At 40.6% G+C, this 19,205-nt stretch overlaps 1 protein-coding gene across 2 annotated transcripts in view; it reads right to left on the bottom strand.

Annotated features, from left to right (window-relative positions):
* spata18 (spermatogenesis associated 18) overlaps positions 1 to 19,205 on the bottom strand; it is a 77,665-nt gene that overhangs the window by 35,152 nt on the left and 23,308 nt on the right. The window contains exons 5-6 of one of the 2 annotated variants that reach the window (XM_072569162.1): positions 13,223 to 13,318; positions 1,458 to 1,592 (exon numbers count right to left, since the gene is read on the bottom strand). In XM_072569162.1, the coding sequence (XP_072425263.1) occupies positions 1,458 to 1,592; positions 13,223 to 13,318 (231 nt within the window). The remainder of the gene's footprint in view (positions 1 to 1,457; positions 1,593 to 13,222; positions 13,319 to 19,205) is intronic. The other variant, XM_072569171.1, reaches the window with a different exon arrangement.

The following is a 19,205-nucleotide window of genomic DNA, read 5'->3' as shown; positions in this document are numbered from 1 at the left end:
TCCCACAAAACCATACTGACTATCGAAATGTATATAAATCCTATCTTTCAGAATCACCTCCAACAACTTACCCACCACCGAATTTAGACTCACAGGTCTATAGTTCCCAGGCTTCTTAATATATCCCTTCTTAAACAAAGGCACAACATTGGCCACTCTCCAGTCATCCAGCACCCATAGTTATAGGCAATATAAATATTTCTGCAAGGGTCCCGCAATTTCTACCCTAACTTCTTACAATGTCCTGGTATCCCCTTTATATTTTCTAAGATCTCCAGCACTTCCTCTTCTGTATTGTAAACTGTTTTCAAAATGTCAATATTTATTTCTCTGAGTTTTCTAGCCTCCATTTCTTTCTCCACAGTAAAAACTGACATGAAATATTAATTTAATATTGCTCCCATCTCCTGAGACTCAACACAAAGATGGGGCCCTACACACACTCTCTCTCTCTCTCTCTCTCTCTCTCTAATGCTCTCTTGCTCTTAATGTACTTGTAGAATCTCTTTGGATTATCCTTAACCTTAACTGACAAGGCTATCTCAAATCTCCCCTTTGCTTTCTTGATCTCCCTCTTAAGAGTACCCTTACACTCTTTATACTGTTCATTTGAACGCAGTTGTCTATATCTAATTTTTTATTCTTCTTTATTCTTGACTAGAATCTCAATATCTTTATTCATCCATTGTTCCCAACCTTACCTTTCACTCTAAAAGGAACATAATAACTGTGAACTCTATATATCACAGTTTTGAAAGCCTCCCATTTAGCAGATGTCTTTTTACCTGCGAATAGTCTACTTTTCAAAGCTCTTGTCTCATATCATTAACAGTTGCCTTACTTCAATTATAAACTTCGACTTTTATGGAAGGCTTATCCTTTTCCATAACTATTTTCAAACTAATAGAATTATGGTCACTAGACCCAAAATGTTTTCCTACTATTACTTCAGTCACTTGCCCTGCCTTATGATACAGGAGAAGGTCAGGTTTTGCTTCTTCTCTAGCAGGAACATTCATATGCTGATTAAAAAAACTCTTGAACACATTTAACAAGTGTGTGTGTGTGTGTGTGTGTGTGTGCTGGTTACGTAGTCAGCTGTGATGCATATTTTTGAGTATCTTTTGACCTGTAGTATTTCTGTCCGAAACTTAAAGCGGCAAAAATTCATTGTGCTCATTTTGTTTCCATTGTCAATAGGCAATTTTAGAAATTTAAACTCATGGAAGAAATTAGTCCTCAGCATGTGTAATCTTAGAAGAGAGGTGACTAGCAAATTCCTTCAAATTACCTGTTCCTGCTTGATGAAATATGTGAGTTCAATTGCGTGTGTAATAGTTGTTGCAAAAAGTATCCTTGTGTTCCATGGAAACCAAAACAGTATGTTTCTCTAAGAAGAAAATCTTTTAAAGTCAGATGAGGTCTGGGGGCTGTAGGTACGGTCAAAGTGACTATACCTTTCCTGCAGCAAGGATTTCTCTGCAGATAGGAAGGCAACTTCATCTTTTAGTTGTCTGATCTGTCGCTCATAGTCGTCCAGTACGTCCACCTTTTGTTTATAAAATCTCACTTGGTCCCGAACTGCTCTTAACCTGGAGAATACAGGACACGGCTTATTCTAAAACACAAAGAAAGTCACAGGAAAATTCATCGGATTTTATGGTAACATTTACATATAATAGGGTCAATTTAATCTGCCAAATGCTCATATGCATTCAGTTATGGCCTTTCAGAGAATAACAAGAAAATGGTCAAGGTCTTAAAAGCAAAATACTGCAAATGATAGAAATGTAAAAGTGTATATTTTGCATTAGAGATCTATAATTGTACGCCCCCATTTCATTTTCCTCAAGACATATTTCCTCGCACAGGAGGTTACGAAGAACAGGTCTGTTCCCAGTGCATTTCTTTTGAATAGTTAGGTTACCCCTTTGGAGAGTTGAGGTATCTCAACAGATGGCCCCAGGATGCTTTGAGAGTGGGGGATAGTTTGATCATGTGCTCTTTGGGATTGTTAATTGTGAAGAAGATTTAATGAAAATGGTGCATAAACCCCTTGGAACTGTGCAATCTGTCAAGACTTGTCAACAACTGTCAAGAGTTATCAAAATGTAGGAGTTACCCCCACTGAACTGAGCTATTCAGAAGTCGTGTAGCTACAAGAGTAGATCAGTAGCTGAGTAACTCGACTCCTAACTCCACAAAGCCTATCCACCATCTGCAAGGTACAAGTCAGGAATGTGACAGATTATTCCCCGTTTGCCTAGATAAATGCAGCTCCAAAAAATACTCCTTTACTACTTCCTGAAAAATGCCATGCTGGATAATAGGTGAATTGACATGAAGAAGGAGGGGCAAAAAGCGGGGGCTGGGATATGTGCACTGGTACTTCATAGGCCTGGGGACTATGAAGAGCCAGAAGATGAGTGGGTCTATGGGTTATGACAGCCCATGACAGATGGGCACAGCGTGGCAAAGGGGGGGCAGTGGCAGAAGTTGACATGGATGTGGTATACAGAATGAAAAAAACAATCTTTATCATCTCTGTTTTAAATGGCAAACCTTTATATTTAAACTGTATCCCCTAATCCCAGACTCTTCTATGAGAGGAAACCTCCCCTCTACCTATCAGGTGTCACTGTAAGGTCATATTTCAAAAAGATCATCTCTGCTTCTTTGAGATTCCTATGAGTATTGGTCTACCCCTCATCTTTTCCTCACAAGACAATCATTTTATCCCAGAAAGCAACATATTGTCCCTTCCTTTAACTGCCTCCAATGCAGGTATATCTTTCCGTAGGAAAGGAGATCACATTATACACAGTATTCCAGGTGCTGCCTCACAAATGCCCTATAAACTGAAGCTAAAAATCACACAACACCAGGTTATAGTCCAACAGGTTTATTTTGGAAGTACAAGCTTTCAGAGCACTGCTCCTTTGTTAGGTAGCTAATGGGGCAGGATCATAGGACATAGAATTTATAGTAAAAGATCAAAGTGTCATAGTGGACTTGATAGGTTGGATACCAAGAGAATATTTTCTCTTATTGGGAGAGACTAGAATTAGGGGGCACAGTTTTAAAATAGCAATTCCCTTTAAATACAAAGATGAGGAGAAAACTTTTCTCTCAAACGGATGTTCATCTGTGGAACTCTCTTCGCAGGAGCAGTGGAAGCAGAGTTATTGACTTTATTCATTACAAGATGGATAGGGACTTTGGTGGATGCTGATAGGAATGTGGAGCTAAGATCAGCATTGGTCTTACTGAACTGCAGAGTAGCCTTGATGGGCCAAATAACCTACACATATTCCTGTTAGAAAATTTAGCTGCAATATATGTAGGCCCTCTGTCAAAGTCATAGAGTCATACAGCTAGTCCATGCTGACCATGTTCCCAAATGAGACTAGTCCCACTTGTCTGCCTTTGGCCCATATTCCTCCAAACCTCGCCTTTTCAGATACTTACCCAAATGTCTTTTAAACATTATAACTGTACCTGCATTTACCACTTCACAGAATCCTTACAGTGTGAAAGCAAACCATTTACTCCATTAACTCCACACCAACCCTCTGAACCGCATTCCAAACCCTACCCTGTAACCCCACATTTCCCATGGCTAATCCACCTAGCCTGCACATCCCTGGACACCGTGGGCAATTTAGCCTGGCCAATCCACCTAACCTGCACATCTTTTGCACTGTGGGAGGAAACCGAAGCACGTGGAGAAAACCCACGCAGAATGTGCAAACTCCACATAGACAGTCTCACGAGGGTGGAATCGATGCCAGGTCCCTGGCACTGTGAGGCAGCAGTGCTAACCACCGAGCCACCATGCCTCCCTGAACATCCTCAGGCAGTTCATTCCACACACAAACCACTGTGTAAAACGTTGTTCCCCATGTCCTTTTTAAAACTTTCTCCTCTCACCTTATAAATATGCCCCCTAGTTTTGACTCCCACCCTAGGGAAAAGACATTTGCTGTTCACCTTATATTTGCCCCTCGTGATTTTATAAACCTCTATAAGGTCACCCCTCAACCTCCAAGGCTCCAGTGAAAATGTCCCAGCCTATTTTTTAAACCCAACCCTCCATTCCCCACAACATTCTGGTAAACCTTTTCTGAACCTTCATGAACATATATTGTAAATAGTCAAGATCTTATCACTGACCCGACTGCACTCATTGCTAACAGTCCGCCAAACCGAAAATGAGCCATTTATCTGATTCTGTTTCATGTTGGTAAGCTAATCCTGTATACAAGCTCATTTTCATTTTGAGACCATGAACTCTTTGCATGTTCAATAACCTTTTCCTTAGCACCTACTGAACACATTTTGGAAATCCAAATGCGCTGCCGCCTGTGGCAAGGCCTACGCGACATAACGGGTTACAAAATGAAGCGAAGCAAAACAAAACAGTGGACAAACACACATCCCTCCCTGATGTCTGCCATGCTTTCTTTGCTCGGTTCAAGCAGAATGCTAGTGGCGCGGTGTCACCTGTCCCAACAGCTCTGGACGCACCTATACCCTCAATCACCGCTGCAGACATCAGATTGGCCTTCTTGAGAGTAAACTCAAAGAAGGTGACTGCCACAGACAGAGTCCCCGGCCATGTACTCAGATCCTGTACGGACCAGCTGGGGGAAGTATGCGCTGACAACTTTAACCTCTCCTTGCTACAATCTGAAGTCTCCACCTGTTTCAAGAAGACCACCATCATCCCAGTACCAAAGGTACTACATGCAACATGCCCCAGTGACTACCACCCATTGGCTCTGACTTCCTTAATCATGAAGTACTTTGAGAGGTTAGTCATGGGCTACATCATATCCCAGCCTGTCTCGATTCCTGGCTATTTGCTGGCGAAACAGGTCCACAGTGGATGCCATTTCCCTAGCCCTACGCTCATCCTTAGAACACCTGGATAGCAAGGACACCTATGTCAGGCTCCTACTTATTGACTACAGCTCCGTCTTCAACACTATAATCCCGACCAAATTAATCTCAAAACTCTGAGACCTAGGTCTTGGCTCTGCAGCACCTCCTCCCCAATAATGCTCAATACTGGCACCCTGCAAGGATGCGTATTCAGCCCCCAATGTACTCCCTGTACACTCACAGCTGTGTAGCCAAATTTCATATGAACGCCATCTACAAGTTTGCTGACACCACCACTGTTATAGGCTGGATATCAAACAATGATGAGTCAGAATACTGGAAGTAGATAGGATGCTTGATGTTGTGATGCAAAGATAACAATCTCTCTCTCAATGTCAGCACAACAAAAGAAAACTTGATCATTGGCTTCAGGAAGAAAGGAGGAGGACACATTCTTATTGACATCAATGGAGCTGAGGCAGAGAGGGCCGAAAGCGTCAAGCTCCTAGGAGTGATGATAACCAATAATCTGTTCTGGACCTCTCTCATAGAATGGATGGTAAGAAGGCATAACAAAGCCTCTTCTTGCTCAGGAGGCTAAGGAAATTCAGCATGTCCATAAAGACCCTCACAACTTTTACAGCTGCACTATAGAAAGCTTTCTATCTGGATGTATAATGGCCTGGTACGGCAACTGCTCTGCCCAGGACCTTAAGAGACTACAGAAGGTTGTGCGCACAGCCCAGACCATCATGGAAACAAGCCCTCCATCCATGGGACACTATTTACACTTCTCCTTGCCATGGGTAGGCTGCCAACATTGTCAAAGATGCCTCCCAACCTGATAATACTCTCTTCCAACCTCTTCCATTAGGCAGAAGATACAAAAGCTTGAACACACGCACAAACAGGTTCAAGGACAGCTTCTTCCTTGCTGTTATGAGACTACTAAATGGACCTCTATAATTTTAAATCTAATTTGACCTTACTTTTGTGCACATCCTGCACAGTTGTAACCTCGTACACCTTGCTCTGTCTAAGCACCCTATGATCTGTATGTCCTTGTTTGTCATGATCTGACTGTACTGCTTGCAAAATAAAACTTTTCACTGTACTTAGGTACATGTGACAACAATAAATCCAATCAATAAATCAAATCAAACATCTACTGGTTTCCTTTTATCCACCCTGCTTGTTACAACCTCAAAGAACTCTCATAACTTTGTCAAACATCAATTCTCTTCCACAAATTTATGCTAGTTCTCCCTGAATAAATTACAATTTCAAAAGATTGTTTTACTATATCCTTAATAATTGATTCTAACATTTGCCTAATCATAGACATGAGATTAATTATCATATAGTTTCCCAAATTCTTCCTCCTTTTTTGAAGTCTAGTGTTAAATTTAGAATTTTCCATTCTGTTGGGATATTTCCAGAATTTGAGGGATTGTTAAAGATTATAACTAATACATCCACTACCTCTGTAGTCATTTACCTTAGGGCTCCAAGCTGAAGCAGAGCACTTTTTGCCAGTTGAATTTAAAAGCTCTTCCCAACTTTAATAATTAAATGCTGATGAAAACTTAAATGAGGTTTTAATGTAGTGATTAATCATTGGCTTTTAGCTTGAAAATTAAGCAACCATTAAGTTGACCCGAATTATGTAAAAGTGCAGGAGCATTAGAGTATTTTATTGAATGTTAAAGATTCCATATATTCAACAGTATTGAGAATCTGACTGCAATATAACATTTGGACACAATGCTTTCACTTATCTATTGTTTAAAGTTCAAAGATCTGCTGAACCTTTGAAAAATTCTTCATATGCCACCAATGGCAAAATTCATAGGCCCTATAATAATACATACAAAGTACTGTCAAAGCAAACAAATATTCTTTCAAGCTCCCTCTTAAGAAATGATAACTCCTATTATGTAGAGTCAGGTGGCTGTTTGTTCATTCTGTTGAAAGTTGTCAAAGGGATTAATCTGACACAGCTGTGAGATGAAATTCCATTATGGAATGTTTGTCTGAGCTCCAAAACCAGCAAATAGATTCAGCTCTGTAGGGGTTATTTGGCAAAACTACAAAGGACATCCTACATTTAATGGAGAGTTTTAAAAGCTGCTGAGAAAATTATGTTTTTTGAAGTGGTTTTAAAAATGCTTGTTTGTTTATTTTGATAGTTCTCTGTGTATTTATTAGTATTAAGCCTTGTTCTGCCCCAAGGAAGGTTTTGAATGAATGCTTCTCTTTTTTGTCAATTTTAGAGAGTTCTAAAGACTTCCAGTACTTTTATAGCACATTTGGGTATTGGACATAGTAATACTGCTTGAGTAAGTGTGGAGAGTGCCTGGTAGATAATGGAGGATGTGGTGTGAGGGCTAGGGTGCCTAATATTTATTAACAGAACTGAACTGATATTTCCAGTAATCAGTGACAGACCTGACAGATGTTGCCTGGCTTGGTGAGTAATTCCATCATTTCCTGATTTTATTTCAGATGTCCAGCATCTGCAACATTTGGTTTTTATAAAAGCACTGGTTGCAAAAGTCTCTGAAATCCAGTGGAAAGAATTCTCGCCCTGGTGACATGTCAATTTCAAGGTCCTGAATAAGCTGCGCTGGCTAATCAGTCACAAATAGGACACTGCTTTTGGATCACAAGGCTTGGTATGAAGGAGTCAATTGCAATCTTCCATCATCAGACGTGCCATCTTGAAGCAAACTCAACTATATAGAGAACTTATTTACTTTCACTAGCAAAGAGGATACTAAGGAGTTGGTTAACTAACCAGTATGGCTTTGAGCCCCCATTAGGTGAGCAACAAAAATCAAGAGCTCCTCTCAAGTGCTAAAGTGCGCAGCACAATTCATAACATTTAAGTGTACTGTCACCACTTTCTTGATCATAACATGCCAGACTCTGCTGAATAGTGGGTTACAACAAATGGAAACATGGACATTTAGTGGCAGCCACTTTTTTTGCTGTAACCCAAACTTAGCAAGCACCAGCCCTTTGATATGGGAGCATACTAGTTTCAGAGCACTGCTCCTTCATCAGGTGATTGTGGAGTATAAGGTCGTAAGACACAGAGTTTGTTCCAAAAGTTTAGAGTGTGATGTAACTGAAATTATATATTAAAAAAGACCTGGATTGTTTGTCAGGTCTCTCATCTTTTAGAATGACCATGTTGGTTTCAATTCTTTCATATGTAAATCACAAAACATTTTTTAAAGTGACATTCTCAAGTGAACTTTAACAATTGGTGTCATGTCGGCCCAGATAATGCATTTAAGGTGTGAGGTGCCCTGGGTGAGACTGTCTATGCCACAATGGGCAGACTGTTTCTAATCTAAAAAAGCGGATTTACAGAATCTTACATGGATTCATGCAGTTTTTCAGCAAAGTAAAATGTAATTCTGGAAGTAACTTGCAGAGGGCGCACACACAGAGCAGCTCACACCTTAAATACATTATCTAGGCTGACATGACACCAATTGTTAAAGTTCACGAGAATGTAACTTTAAAAATGTTTTGTGATTTACATATGAAGGAACTGAAACCAACATGGTCATTCTAAAAAATTAGAGACTTAACAAACAATCCAGGTCTTTTTCAATATATAATTTCAGTTACATCACACTCTAAACTTTTGCTTTAAATTCCACAACCACCTGATGAAAGAGCAGGGCTCCAAAAGCTCGTGTGCTTCCAAATAAACCTGTTGGACTTTAGCCTGGTGTTGTGTGATTTTTAACTTTGTACACCCCTGTCCAACACCGGCATCTCCAAATCATTTGTCATCCAGGTAGACCTGATGGCAGAGTGGTTAGAACTGCTGACTCACAGCACCAGGGATCTGGGTTTAATTTCAGCCCTGGGCAACTGTCTATGTTTAGGGTGTAGGTTTGCTCGCTGAGCTGTTGGTTTGATATCCAGACGTTTCATCCAGATGACGTTGGTTTTGTCCATGGGTTGTACTGGGTCTTTTAAGTTTGTTAGTTTTTGTTTGAGAGTGTTGGTGGGTTTGTGTGCTCCTAGGATTCCGAGGGGTCTTAGTAGTCTGGCTGTCATTTCTGAAACTTCTTTGATATATGGTAAGGTGGTTAGGGTTTTTGGCTGTGTTTGGTCTGCTTGTCATGATCGCCAAAATGTCTCCAATACAAACCTCTGATAAAAACACCTCAAGCCAGAAGTTTACAGAACGAAACGGCCGCAGAATGCTCCGAGAACTAATCGATGACACTTACCACAGACTCCAAAAATACAATGGGAAAATTGCACGCCAAAAGCCATTATTCAAACAAGCAACAAATCAAGAATGGACAGACGCGGTAGAACGAGCCATAAACACCAAACAACGACAAACACAGATAAAGAAAAATCGGGACCTGAAGAAAAAAACTTGACAAACTCACAAACAAAGACAAAACTGATAACACAGGGACAAAGATAAAGAACTTATCAGACCGGACCCTATCAGACACAGAAAAAGCAGTACTAGTAAAAGGACTAAATTTCACTTACCAAGACGCTGACAAGAAGGATTTCCTAGCGACATTAGAAACCACATTGAAGGACAACAATCTCACGGAAGAAACACAGCTAACGATCAGACAGACAGCATCTGCATCTGCAGTCATTGTTTTTACCTCCAGACAGACAGTTGCACCTACTCTGAGCCGAAAGAGGGAAGGAAACAAACTGAACACACAAGAAAAGAAAGCCCTAGAAAACCTCAAAAAAGACAAAAACATCGCTATATTACCTGTAGACAAGGGGTCAGCTCACAGTCATCCTGAACAAAAGGGACTACATCAAGAAAGCCAATGCACTACTCGCAGACACCAACACCTACCAACAGATGGTGCTAGACTTGACCCCACAACGAGGAAACAAAATTACATATCTCCTAAGAAGATTACACAATTCCAGCCAATTAAACGAGATGGAATTCCAGAAAATGCAACCAGATGGGACCAACACCCCACGATTCTACAGACTACCAAAAATCCATAAACCAGGAGCCCCCCTCAGACCCATAGTCTCACTACCCGGAACACCAACCTACAGACTGGCCAAAGAACTACACGCAAGACTGAAATACCTAGTAGAAGAGTCACAGCACTCCATCCACTCCACCCAGGAATTCCTAAAAATCATCAAAAACACCAAAATAGAGGAAGATGAAACAATGATCTCATTCGACGTAACAGCACTGTTCACCTCCATCAACATTGACCTGGCAAAGGAAACACTTACCACACTTTTAGAAGAGACCATCACACACACACCCTAACCACCATCAATCACATTACCAACGAAAACATCATGAAGCTCGTGGACCTGTGCCTCACCACCCACTTCACCTTCAACAACATAATCTACAAACAAACCAACGGCACCCCCATGGGATCTCCGCTATCAGGATTCATAGCAGAAGCAGTAATGCAAAGACTAGAACAAACAGCCCTACCAACCATCAAACCAAAAATCTGGGTCCACTACGTAGATGACACCTTTGTCATCGCAAAACGAAACAAGATAGAAGAGACATTTAACATCATCAACAACACCCTCACAGGCATAAAGTTCACCAAGGAGGAAGAAATTGACAACAAACTCGCATTCCTGGACGTCACAGTCGAAAGAAAGGACAAGGGAGAATTACAAACCTGCGTATACAGAAAACTGACAAACACTGACCAAATACTTAACTACCCAGCAATCATCCCAACACACACAAACGAAGCTGTATCAGATCACTATTCCAACGAGCCACCACACACTGCAGCACAGACGAACTTCGGAAAACAGAGGAGAACCACCTATACAACGTATTCAAGAAGAATGGATACTCAAAAAATACAGTCCGCAGATTCCTCAAGAACAAACCACTACAAGCAGACCAAACACAGCCAGAAACCCTAACCACCTTACCATACATCAAAGAAGTTTCAGAAATGACAGTCAGACTACTAAGTCCCCTTGGAATCCTAGTAGCACACAAACCCAGCAACATTCTCAAACAAAAACTAACAAACTTAAAAGACCCAGTACAACCCATGGACAAAACCAATGTCATCTACAAAATTCCACACAAGGACTGCCACAAACACTACATAGGACAAATAGGAAGAAAGTTAGCCACCAGGATACACGAACACCAGCTAGCCACAAAAAGACATGACCCTCTCTCCCTCATAGCCCTACACACGGATGAAATAAACCACCAATTCGACTGGGACAACACATCTATCCTGGGACAGACTAAGCAATGACATGCCAGAGAATTCCTAGAGGCCTGGCACTCCAACCACAACGCCATAAACAAACACATAGATCTAGATACCATCTATCAACCCCTCAGAAAACGAACAGGAAATGACATCACCACAAACCCCAGGAATCCCATCCAGGACAAACATATAAATAGAAAGCAGGAGACAACAGCTTTGCTTCACTTGGAGGTCGCCACTGATGATGTTACCTAGCCAGGTAATGAAACATCTGGATATCAAACCTACAGCTCAGCGAGCAAACCTACACCCTAAACCTCAACCTGAGCTACAAACCTTCACAAACCTTACAATTGTCTATATAGAGTTTGCACGTTCTCCCAATGTCTGCATGGATATCTTCCGGGTGCTCTGATTTCCTCCTACAGCCTAAAGATGTTCAGGTTATGTGGATTAGCCATTGGAGATGTAGGGTACGGGGATAGTTGAACAGGGCTGGGTCTGGGTGGTATGCTCTTTGGTGAGTTGATGCAGATTCCATGAGACAAATGGTCTCTATCTGCATTCAAAAGATTCTATGATTTTATCCAAAATTCCATGTCTGCGTGGGTTTCCTCCGGGTGCTCTGGTTTCCTCCCACAGTCCAAAGATGTGCAGGTTAGGTGAATTGGCCTTGCTAAATTGCCCGTAGTATTAGGTGCATTAGTCAGGGGTGAATGTAGCGGTATGGGTCTGGCTGGGTTGTTCTTTGGAGGGTCGGTGTGGACTTGTTGGGCCAAAGGGCCTGTTTCCACACTGTAGTGAATCTAATCTAATCTAAACTTTAGTACAGTCTGTACTTCCACATTAATTGCCATTTGATGACAACATTGATGTACAAAACATAAACTCTAATGCCATACAGGAAATCCATCCATCATAGCAGCTTGATCGAGAGTGAGTAAGATACTTTGGCAAAGATATGTGCTTTATGATCAGGGTAGAGCAAAGTCCTCCCTCCCTGTAACTGTTTCCCCATTTGCCATAAATTCAGTTTTTGTTCATGAGCTAAAATTTCTGTTTCACAATAAGCATTCCGAACCAAAAACAAGAACTATTCATAGACACCTAGTGGATCAGGTACATAATTCTTTGAAGTTTGCATCACATATAGATAGAGTGGTTAAGATCACAGTGTCATGCATGCAACTGATATGATATATTGAACAATAAATCATATCAGTAGCATGAATGACACTGTGATCTTTTGCTATAAATTTGGTGTCTTATGATCCTGCTCCACAGCTACCTAATGAAGCAGCAGAACTCTGAAAGCTAGTACTTCCAAATAAACCTGTTGGACTATAACCCGGTGTTGTGATTTTTAACTTTGTTACAGGAAGGATATTATTAAGCTGGAGGAGTGTCAGAAGAGATTTACCAGGATGTTGCCAGGAATGGAGGGTTTGAGTTGTAAGGAGAAGCTAGATTTTTTTTTCACTGGAGCAAAGGAAGTTGAAAAGTGACATTATGGAGGTTGATAAAATAATGAAGAGTGTAGATAAGGAGAATGGTGGATGTCTTTTCCCTAGGACAAGAGATTTCAAGACTAGGGGGCATATTTTTAAGGTGAGAGTAGTAAGATTTATAAAAATCAAAGAGGAGCAACCTTTTTTGCACAGGTTCTTGTGTGGAATGAACATCCAGAGGAAGTGGTGGATCTGGTTACAGTTACAATATTTAAAAGACATTTCGATAAGTACATGAATAAGAAATGTTTGGAGGGTTATCAAGCAAGTGCAGACAGGTGGGACTAGTTTAGTTTTAGGATTATGGTTGGCAAGGACCAGTTGGACCAAAGGGTCTGTTTCAGTACTGTATGACTCTATTTGCATGCGGGTGTTGCAATGTTTGAAGAAAGGTGAAGACAAAGGATAAAAAGGTCTTCATTCCTTCTCAGCATGGTTCACAAAAGGATTATATCAACCTGAAGTTGGTATTGAACAGGATCTGAACTACCCATATGAATCTATAGTTGACCCTCTATATTTCAACATAACATACATTTGGATGTAAGAAGATAGCCAAGATTAATTTAAGGACTTCAAACTTACTCTGCCCTCAGTTGGATTATTTCATCCTCTGTTGCTAGGAATGTTGCAGCAGATTTGTTCTGAGTATCATCCAACTCCATATGAACTTCTGCCAACCTACAACAGAGAGAGACCAACAATGACTCAGCTTGATAACACAAAGGATCAAAATGTCAATAGGACCAGCTAGCAACTTCTGAACTGACCTCCACATGGTTGATTTTTGGCACAAATCCACAAATCTTCCTTAACTAGATTTTTAAGGGACAGAGGTTACTAGTTTGAATTCTACCAGCTTGTAATCACAGGAGTTGGTAGCTGAGTTGGTGATATCATTGGACAAATAATCCAAATGTTTGCAGGGGTATGGTTCAAATCCCAAAACTGCTGGCAGAATTTAACTTCAATAATAATATGGAATTGAAAGTTAGTCTCAATAATGTTGACCATGAAAATGTTAATTAATTATTGTTTAAAAACACAACCAGAAAATCTGCCATCCTTGTGTGGCCTGGCTTAAATGTGACTCCAAACCCACAGCGCTGTGCATCATTTTTAGCTGTCCTCTTAAATGGTCTAATAAGACAATCAGATAAAACAAAAAATACTGACCTTACAAATGATATCTATATCCCATAAAACAATAAAGAGAAAAGGAGGAGTGAAATGCACTATAGGTGCACCTATATCGGGTGGATTGCAGTGGTTTAAGATGGTTCACACCCCACCTTCTCAGAGGCAATTAGAAATAGGAAACAAATGAAGGCCTGGTCAGTAATCCCATGGAAGAACAAAAAGTGCAAGGTTTGTAATATTTACATTATATTTACATCTCAAAAAAGAGAGTAAAACAAGAAATCTTTCTTCAAGAAGGCAAGATATTCATAGAGCCTCTCAGACATTTTTTGAAATTTTACTATGCAAAGAATAATTTCAACAAGTTTTTATCAAATTTGCAAGCAGCAAGTGATGTGTAGCCATATACACTGTCAGTGCGAACATGCTGTTCTTGGTTCACTCCCTGTAGCTCCAACACCTTAGCCGAAAGAACAAGACCCAAAAGATGAATGTCAAAATTAAAAAAGAGTAGGAGAAAAAGCATAGATCAGAATTTGCTGACAAAACAGCAATGAGGCTAATACTGCTGCTGTTATGTAAGGGAGAAAGGAGCCGATGCAACAGTTAAAAATAGACATCAAAAATCTGTGACCCAAGTTAAGCTGTTTCATCATAGCTTTTGCATAAATAGAACTTTACCCTTGGCCTCCCAACTTTTGCTGTTTTGGGGATGGTCATTGAAAGTTTAAAGTTTATCATTCTAGGTGTAAGTTTCATTATCTGCCAATTCGCCTCTCTCGTATTGAAATTCAATTGCTACTGCAGTGCCTCATTCCTTCAGGTTTTGATCTTAAGGAGATTTTTTAAATTTCATTGTTTAAATGTAACATTTTTCTTTTTGTCTCTTAATCAAATTTTCCTTTTCCTCCCTTTCTCCACTGATTTGACGTTGAATGTATCACCCCTCTCCCACTCTTTAATCCATTCTCGTTCCTCCAGTATCTCTAAATCGAACTGGTCAAAGGAATACTCTGTTACTTGTCCTGTTTTACATAGAACATAGAAGAATACAGCGCAGTACAGGCCCTTCGGCCCTCGATGTTGCACCGATCAAAGCCCCCAAACCTACACGAACCCACTATCCTCCATATACCTATCCAATGCCCGCTTAAATACCCATAAAGAGGGAGAGTCCACCACTGCTACTGGCAGGGCATTCCATGAACTTACGACTCGCTGAGTGAAGAACCTACCCCTAACATCAGTCCTATATCTACCCCCCCTTAATTTAAAGCTATGCCCCCTTGTAATAGCTGACTTCATACGTGGAAAAAGGTTCTCACTGTCAACCCTATCTAACCCCCTAATCATCTTGTACACCTCTATCAAGTCACCCCTAAACCTTCTTTTCTCCAATGAAAACAACCCCAAGTGCCTCAGCCTTTCCTCATAGGATCTTCCTACCATATCAGGTACGATTTTCTTCACTGTTTCATTATCAGCTCACACTTTGAGCATATGGGTGGGCAAAAACCGTACTGAAGGGTGCAGATCAAATTCAATTGCTGGCAGATGCATGGTCTCCACAGTTACAAAGTAAGTAACATTTATTATGGGTGTCAGGCTTGGTATTGTTTTGATCACAGCTGAAAGTATAAACTGAGCAAGATTAGAAGCATCATCACTTTCATGTTATATAAAAAGGTGATAAATGAGGAGAATGTCCAATGCGTCTAGATTTGATGAAAGGAAAGATGCAGAGGACAGTAAGTACATATAGTAATATTTTTTGAGTTCATTTATACTGTAAAATTACTTTATAAGTGCAAGTTATTTCTTACATCAAGCTGTATTATATAAAAATGCTACATCATCTCTGAATAGATTTTGAAAAGGCTGTTGGCAAAGGTAGTATTCAAAGTTAAAATAATAGAAACATCCAATTATGCACATCCCACCTAACAGGACATTGCGTGCAAATTGACATATTTGTCCAATAGACAATAGATAATAGGTGCAGGAGTAGGCCATTCTGCCCTTCGAGCCTGCACCACCATTCAATATGATCACGGCTGATCATCCTTAATCAATATCCTGTTCCTGCCTTATCTCCATAACCCTTGATTCCACTATCTTTGAGAGCTCTATCCAACTCTTTCTTAAATGAATCCAGAGACTGGGCCTCCACTGCCCTCTGGGGCAGAGCATTCCACACAGCCACCATTCTCTGGGTGAAGAAGTTTCTCCTCATCTCTGTCCTAAATGGTCTACCCTGTATTTTTAAGCTGTGTCCTCTGGTTCGGCACTCACCCATCAGCGGAAACATGTTTCCTGCCTCCAGAGTGACCAATCCTTGAATAATCTTATATGTCTCAATCAGATCCCCTCTCAGTCTTCTAAACTCAAGGGTATACAAGCCCAGTCGCTCCAGTCTTTCAGCGTAAGGTAGTCCCGCCATTCCAGGAATTGACCTCGTGAACCTACACTGCACTCCCTCAATAGCCAGAATTTCTTTCCCCAAATTTGGAGACCAGAACTGCACACAATACTCCAGGTGTGGTCTCACCAGGGCCCTGTACAGCTGCAGAAGAACCTCTTTGCTTCTATACTCAATCTCTCTTGTTATGAAGGCCAGCACGCTATTAGCTTCCTTCACTACCTGCTATACCTGCATGCTTGCCTTCATTGACTGGTGTACAAGAACACCCAGATCTCTCAGTACTGCCCCTTTACCTAAACTGATTCCACTGAGGTAGTAATCTGCCTTCCTGTTCTTGCCACCAAAGTGGATAACCATACATTTATCCACATTAAACTGCATCTGCCATACATCCGACCACCTGTCCAGGTCACCCTGTAAGCTCCTAACTCAAAAACTCTGTTCAAAAACACCATCTTGTTTTCCAAGGATGTATATACATTTCCACAGATTCTATGCCAGATTTTGAATATGATTGTTAATGCACAAAAAATGAAGAGATAAAAGCCACAAAAGAAAGAATGGAACATAATAATTGTTTTTGGAGGAAACATATTGGCAATAAGCACCAGCAGCACCTGGTTTGCATTTCCAAGTCAGAAGAAATGGATTGCTACATTTTGGGAAAGCAAATCTTAGCAGGACTTATACACTTTATGGTAAGGTCCTAGAGAGTGTTGCTGAACAAAGAGACCTTGGAGTGCAGGTTCACAGCTCTTTGAAAGTGGAGTCACAGGTAGATAGGATAGTGAAGAAGGCGTTTGGTATGCTTTCTTTTATTGGTCAGAATACTGAATACAGGAGTTGGGAGTTCATGTTGCAGCTGTACAGGATATTGGTTAGACCACTGTTGGAATATTGCATGCAATTCTGGTCTCTTTCCTATCGGAAAGTGTTGTGAAACTTGAAAGGGTTCAGAAAAGATTTAAAAGGATGTTGCCAGGGTTGGAGGATTTGAGCTATAGGGAGACGCTGAACAGGCTGGGGCTGTTTTCCCTGGAGTGTCAGAGGCTGAGGGGCGACCTTATAGAGGTTTACAAAATTATGAGGGGCATGGATAGGATAAATAGTCAAAGTCTTTTCTCTGAGATGGGGGAGTCCAGAACTAGAGGGCATAGGTTTAGGGTGAGAGGGGAAAGATATAAAAGAGATCTAAGGGGCAACTTTTTTCACACAGAGGGTGGTACGTGTATGGAATGAGCTGCCAGAGGAAGTGGTGGAGGCTGGTACAATTGCAACATTTAAGAGGCATTTGGATGGGTATATGAATAGGAAGGGTTTGGAGGGATATGGGCCAGGTGCTGGCAGGTGGGACTAGATTAGATTGGGATATCTGGTCCGTGTGGACGGGTTGGACCGAAGGGTCTGTTTCCATGCTGTACATCTCTATGACTTTAGAGACACTTCCATACAGCTATTGGAGTTCTGCTATTTGCATAAACATCAAACCGATGTCTCCTTTGTCCATAGGGTGGTGGATTTTTAAGATTCCAGAAGTTGGGAAGTTCAAATGTCCTGGTCAACTCCTAAACCAAACTGATTAAATGGTCATTTTCTGCATTGTAATTTGCACAAACTTCTTCTGTGAAAAATGGACACTTAGCTACATACTTCAAGTAATCCATTATGTGTGAAAAGCTTTGGGATAATTGAGGAACATGTTATGGGATCATATTAATGCACACCCTTTGCTTTTAATTCTGAGAATGGAGGAATGGTTGTGACTTGGGGTAACGTAGCTCATAGTCTTGTGTAGAGAAGTGGAGAAGATTTGGGATTTTGACAGTGAATTGGAAGACTCCACAGTCCAGCTTAATTAGTACAGTTTCAAGCTACACTGAAATGCATCTTGTTTTCAGTTATAACAGACATGATCTAACATATTTTCTGATTTCTGTTATGTGTATATACAAGAATAATTTGATGAATATTCATCTATTTAACTGAATAATCTATATCAATGAAAAGTTTAATATTGATTACATCTGTTGCAAAAGGGATGCATCTGCAATGAATTCAAAGCAAGCTTTTTAAAAGTTCGATCAAAATATAAAAACAGCATTTTTCACCTTTCATTATCAGCAATAATAATGCATCCAAACATATGGTTTTGTTCAATTTCATTTATTTTGCCAATATAGTTATGTTTGTTATGTGTACACTGGGGCAGATTTGGTTTGGCACAATTTTGCAAAATTGTCAATAGCAGCCTAAAGTAAAGTAGCAATCAGGTTTCATTATTATACAAAGACTATATTACTATCTTTAAAGAAATCAGGAATTTTCAAAATAAATCTCTCTCACCAAGTTTTCCTAGAGGCAGTCGGTATTTATTGGGGCTGCAATTCTACCACTCTCAGGATCGCGTTTGAATTTTCCATGATCAAATGTGAACCAAAATGGACATTCACTTGAGGGAATAGATTATTAGAGAGAGCAAAGCTGATGCTTATGGCGGAATTTAATATCCCCTGTAGGGTGTTTGGAGTGTGGGAACACATAATTGGATGAGACGGTGCATTGTGGGGATTCTGCCTCTGTCTGATTAAGTCCAGGGTTCATGGATGGCCTCCCTGCCTGGAACCCAACTAAGACAATTCATGCCCACTTAAGGTCATGTCCTGACTGCTGATATTCACTAAAAAGCAAACTATCCCTCATTCACCTTTGGCCTACGGTATCTCATTGTTCCTGGGTTTCTGGCGTATGGAAGCCATCTCCAGCCCCAGGTCTCTGACAGGGCACATGCTGGCCACTGGACACGAGCAGGTCATCCCCAAGAAGTAATCCAAGACCTGTTAGTTCTCCAGCAAATGGACAAGACTCTATTACAAGCCCTGATGGATGACCGACAAGCACTAGACTTCTAAACATTCATCGTACCAACTACTGTGTTATTGCCTTTAAACTACAAGAAGTCTTCTTAAAAAAAAATCTCATCAATATTAATCTTCAATTATCAACCCT

Source organism: Chiloscyllium punctatum, chromosome 1 (genome assembly GCF_047496795.1).
Source record: "Chiloscyllium punctatum isolate Juve2018m chromosome 1, sChiPun1.3, whole genome shotgun sequence".
In the NCBI taxonomy this organism is placed as follows: Eukaryota; Metazoa; Chordata; class Chondrichthyes; order Orectolobiformes; family Hemiscylliidae; genus Chiloscyllium; species Chiloscyllium punctatum.
Note: the sequence above shows the minus strand (reverse complement) of the source record. Positions and strands in the feature narration are given on the sequence as shown.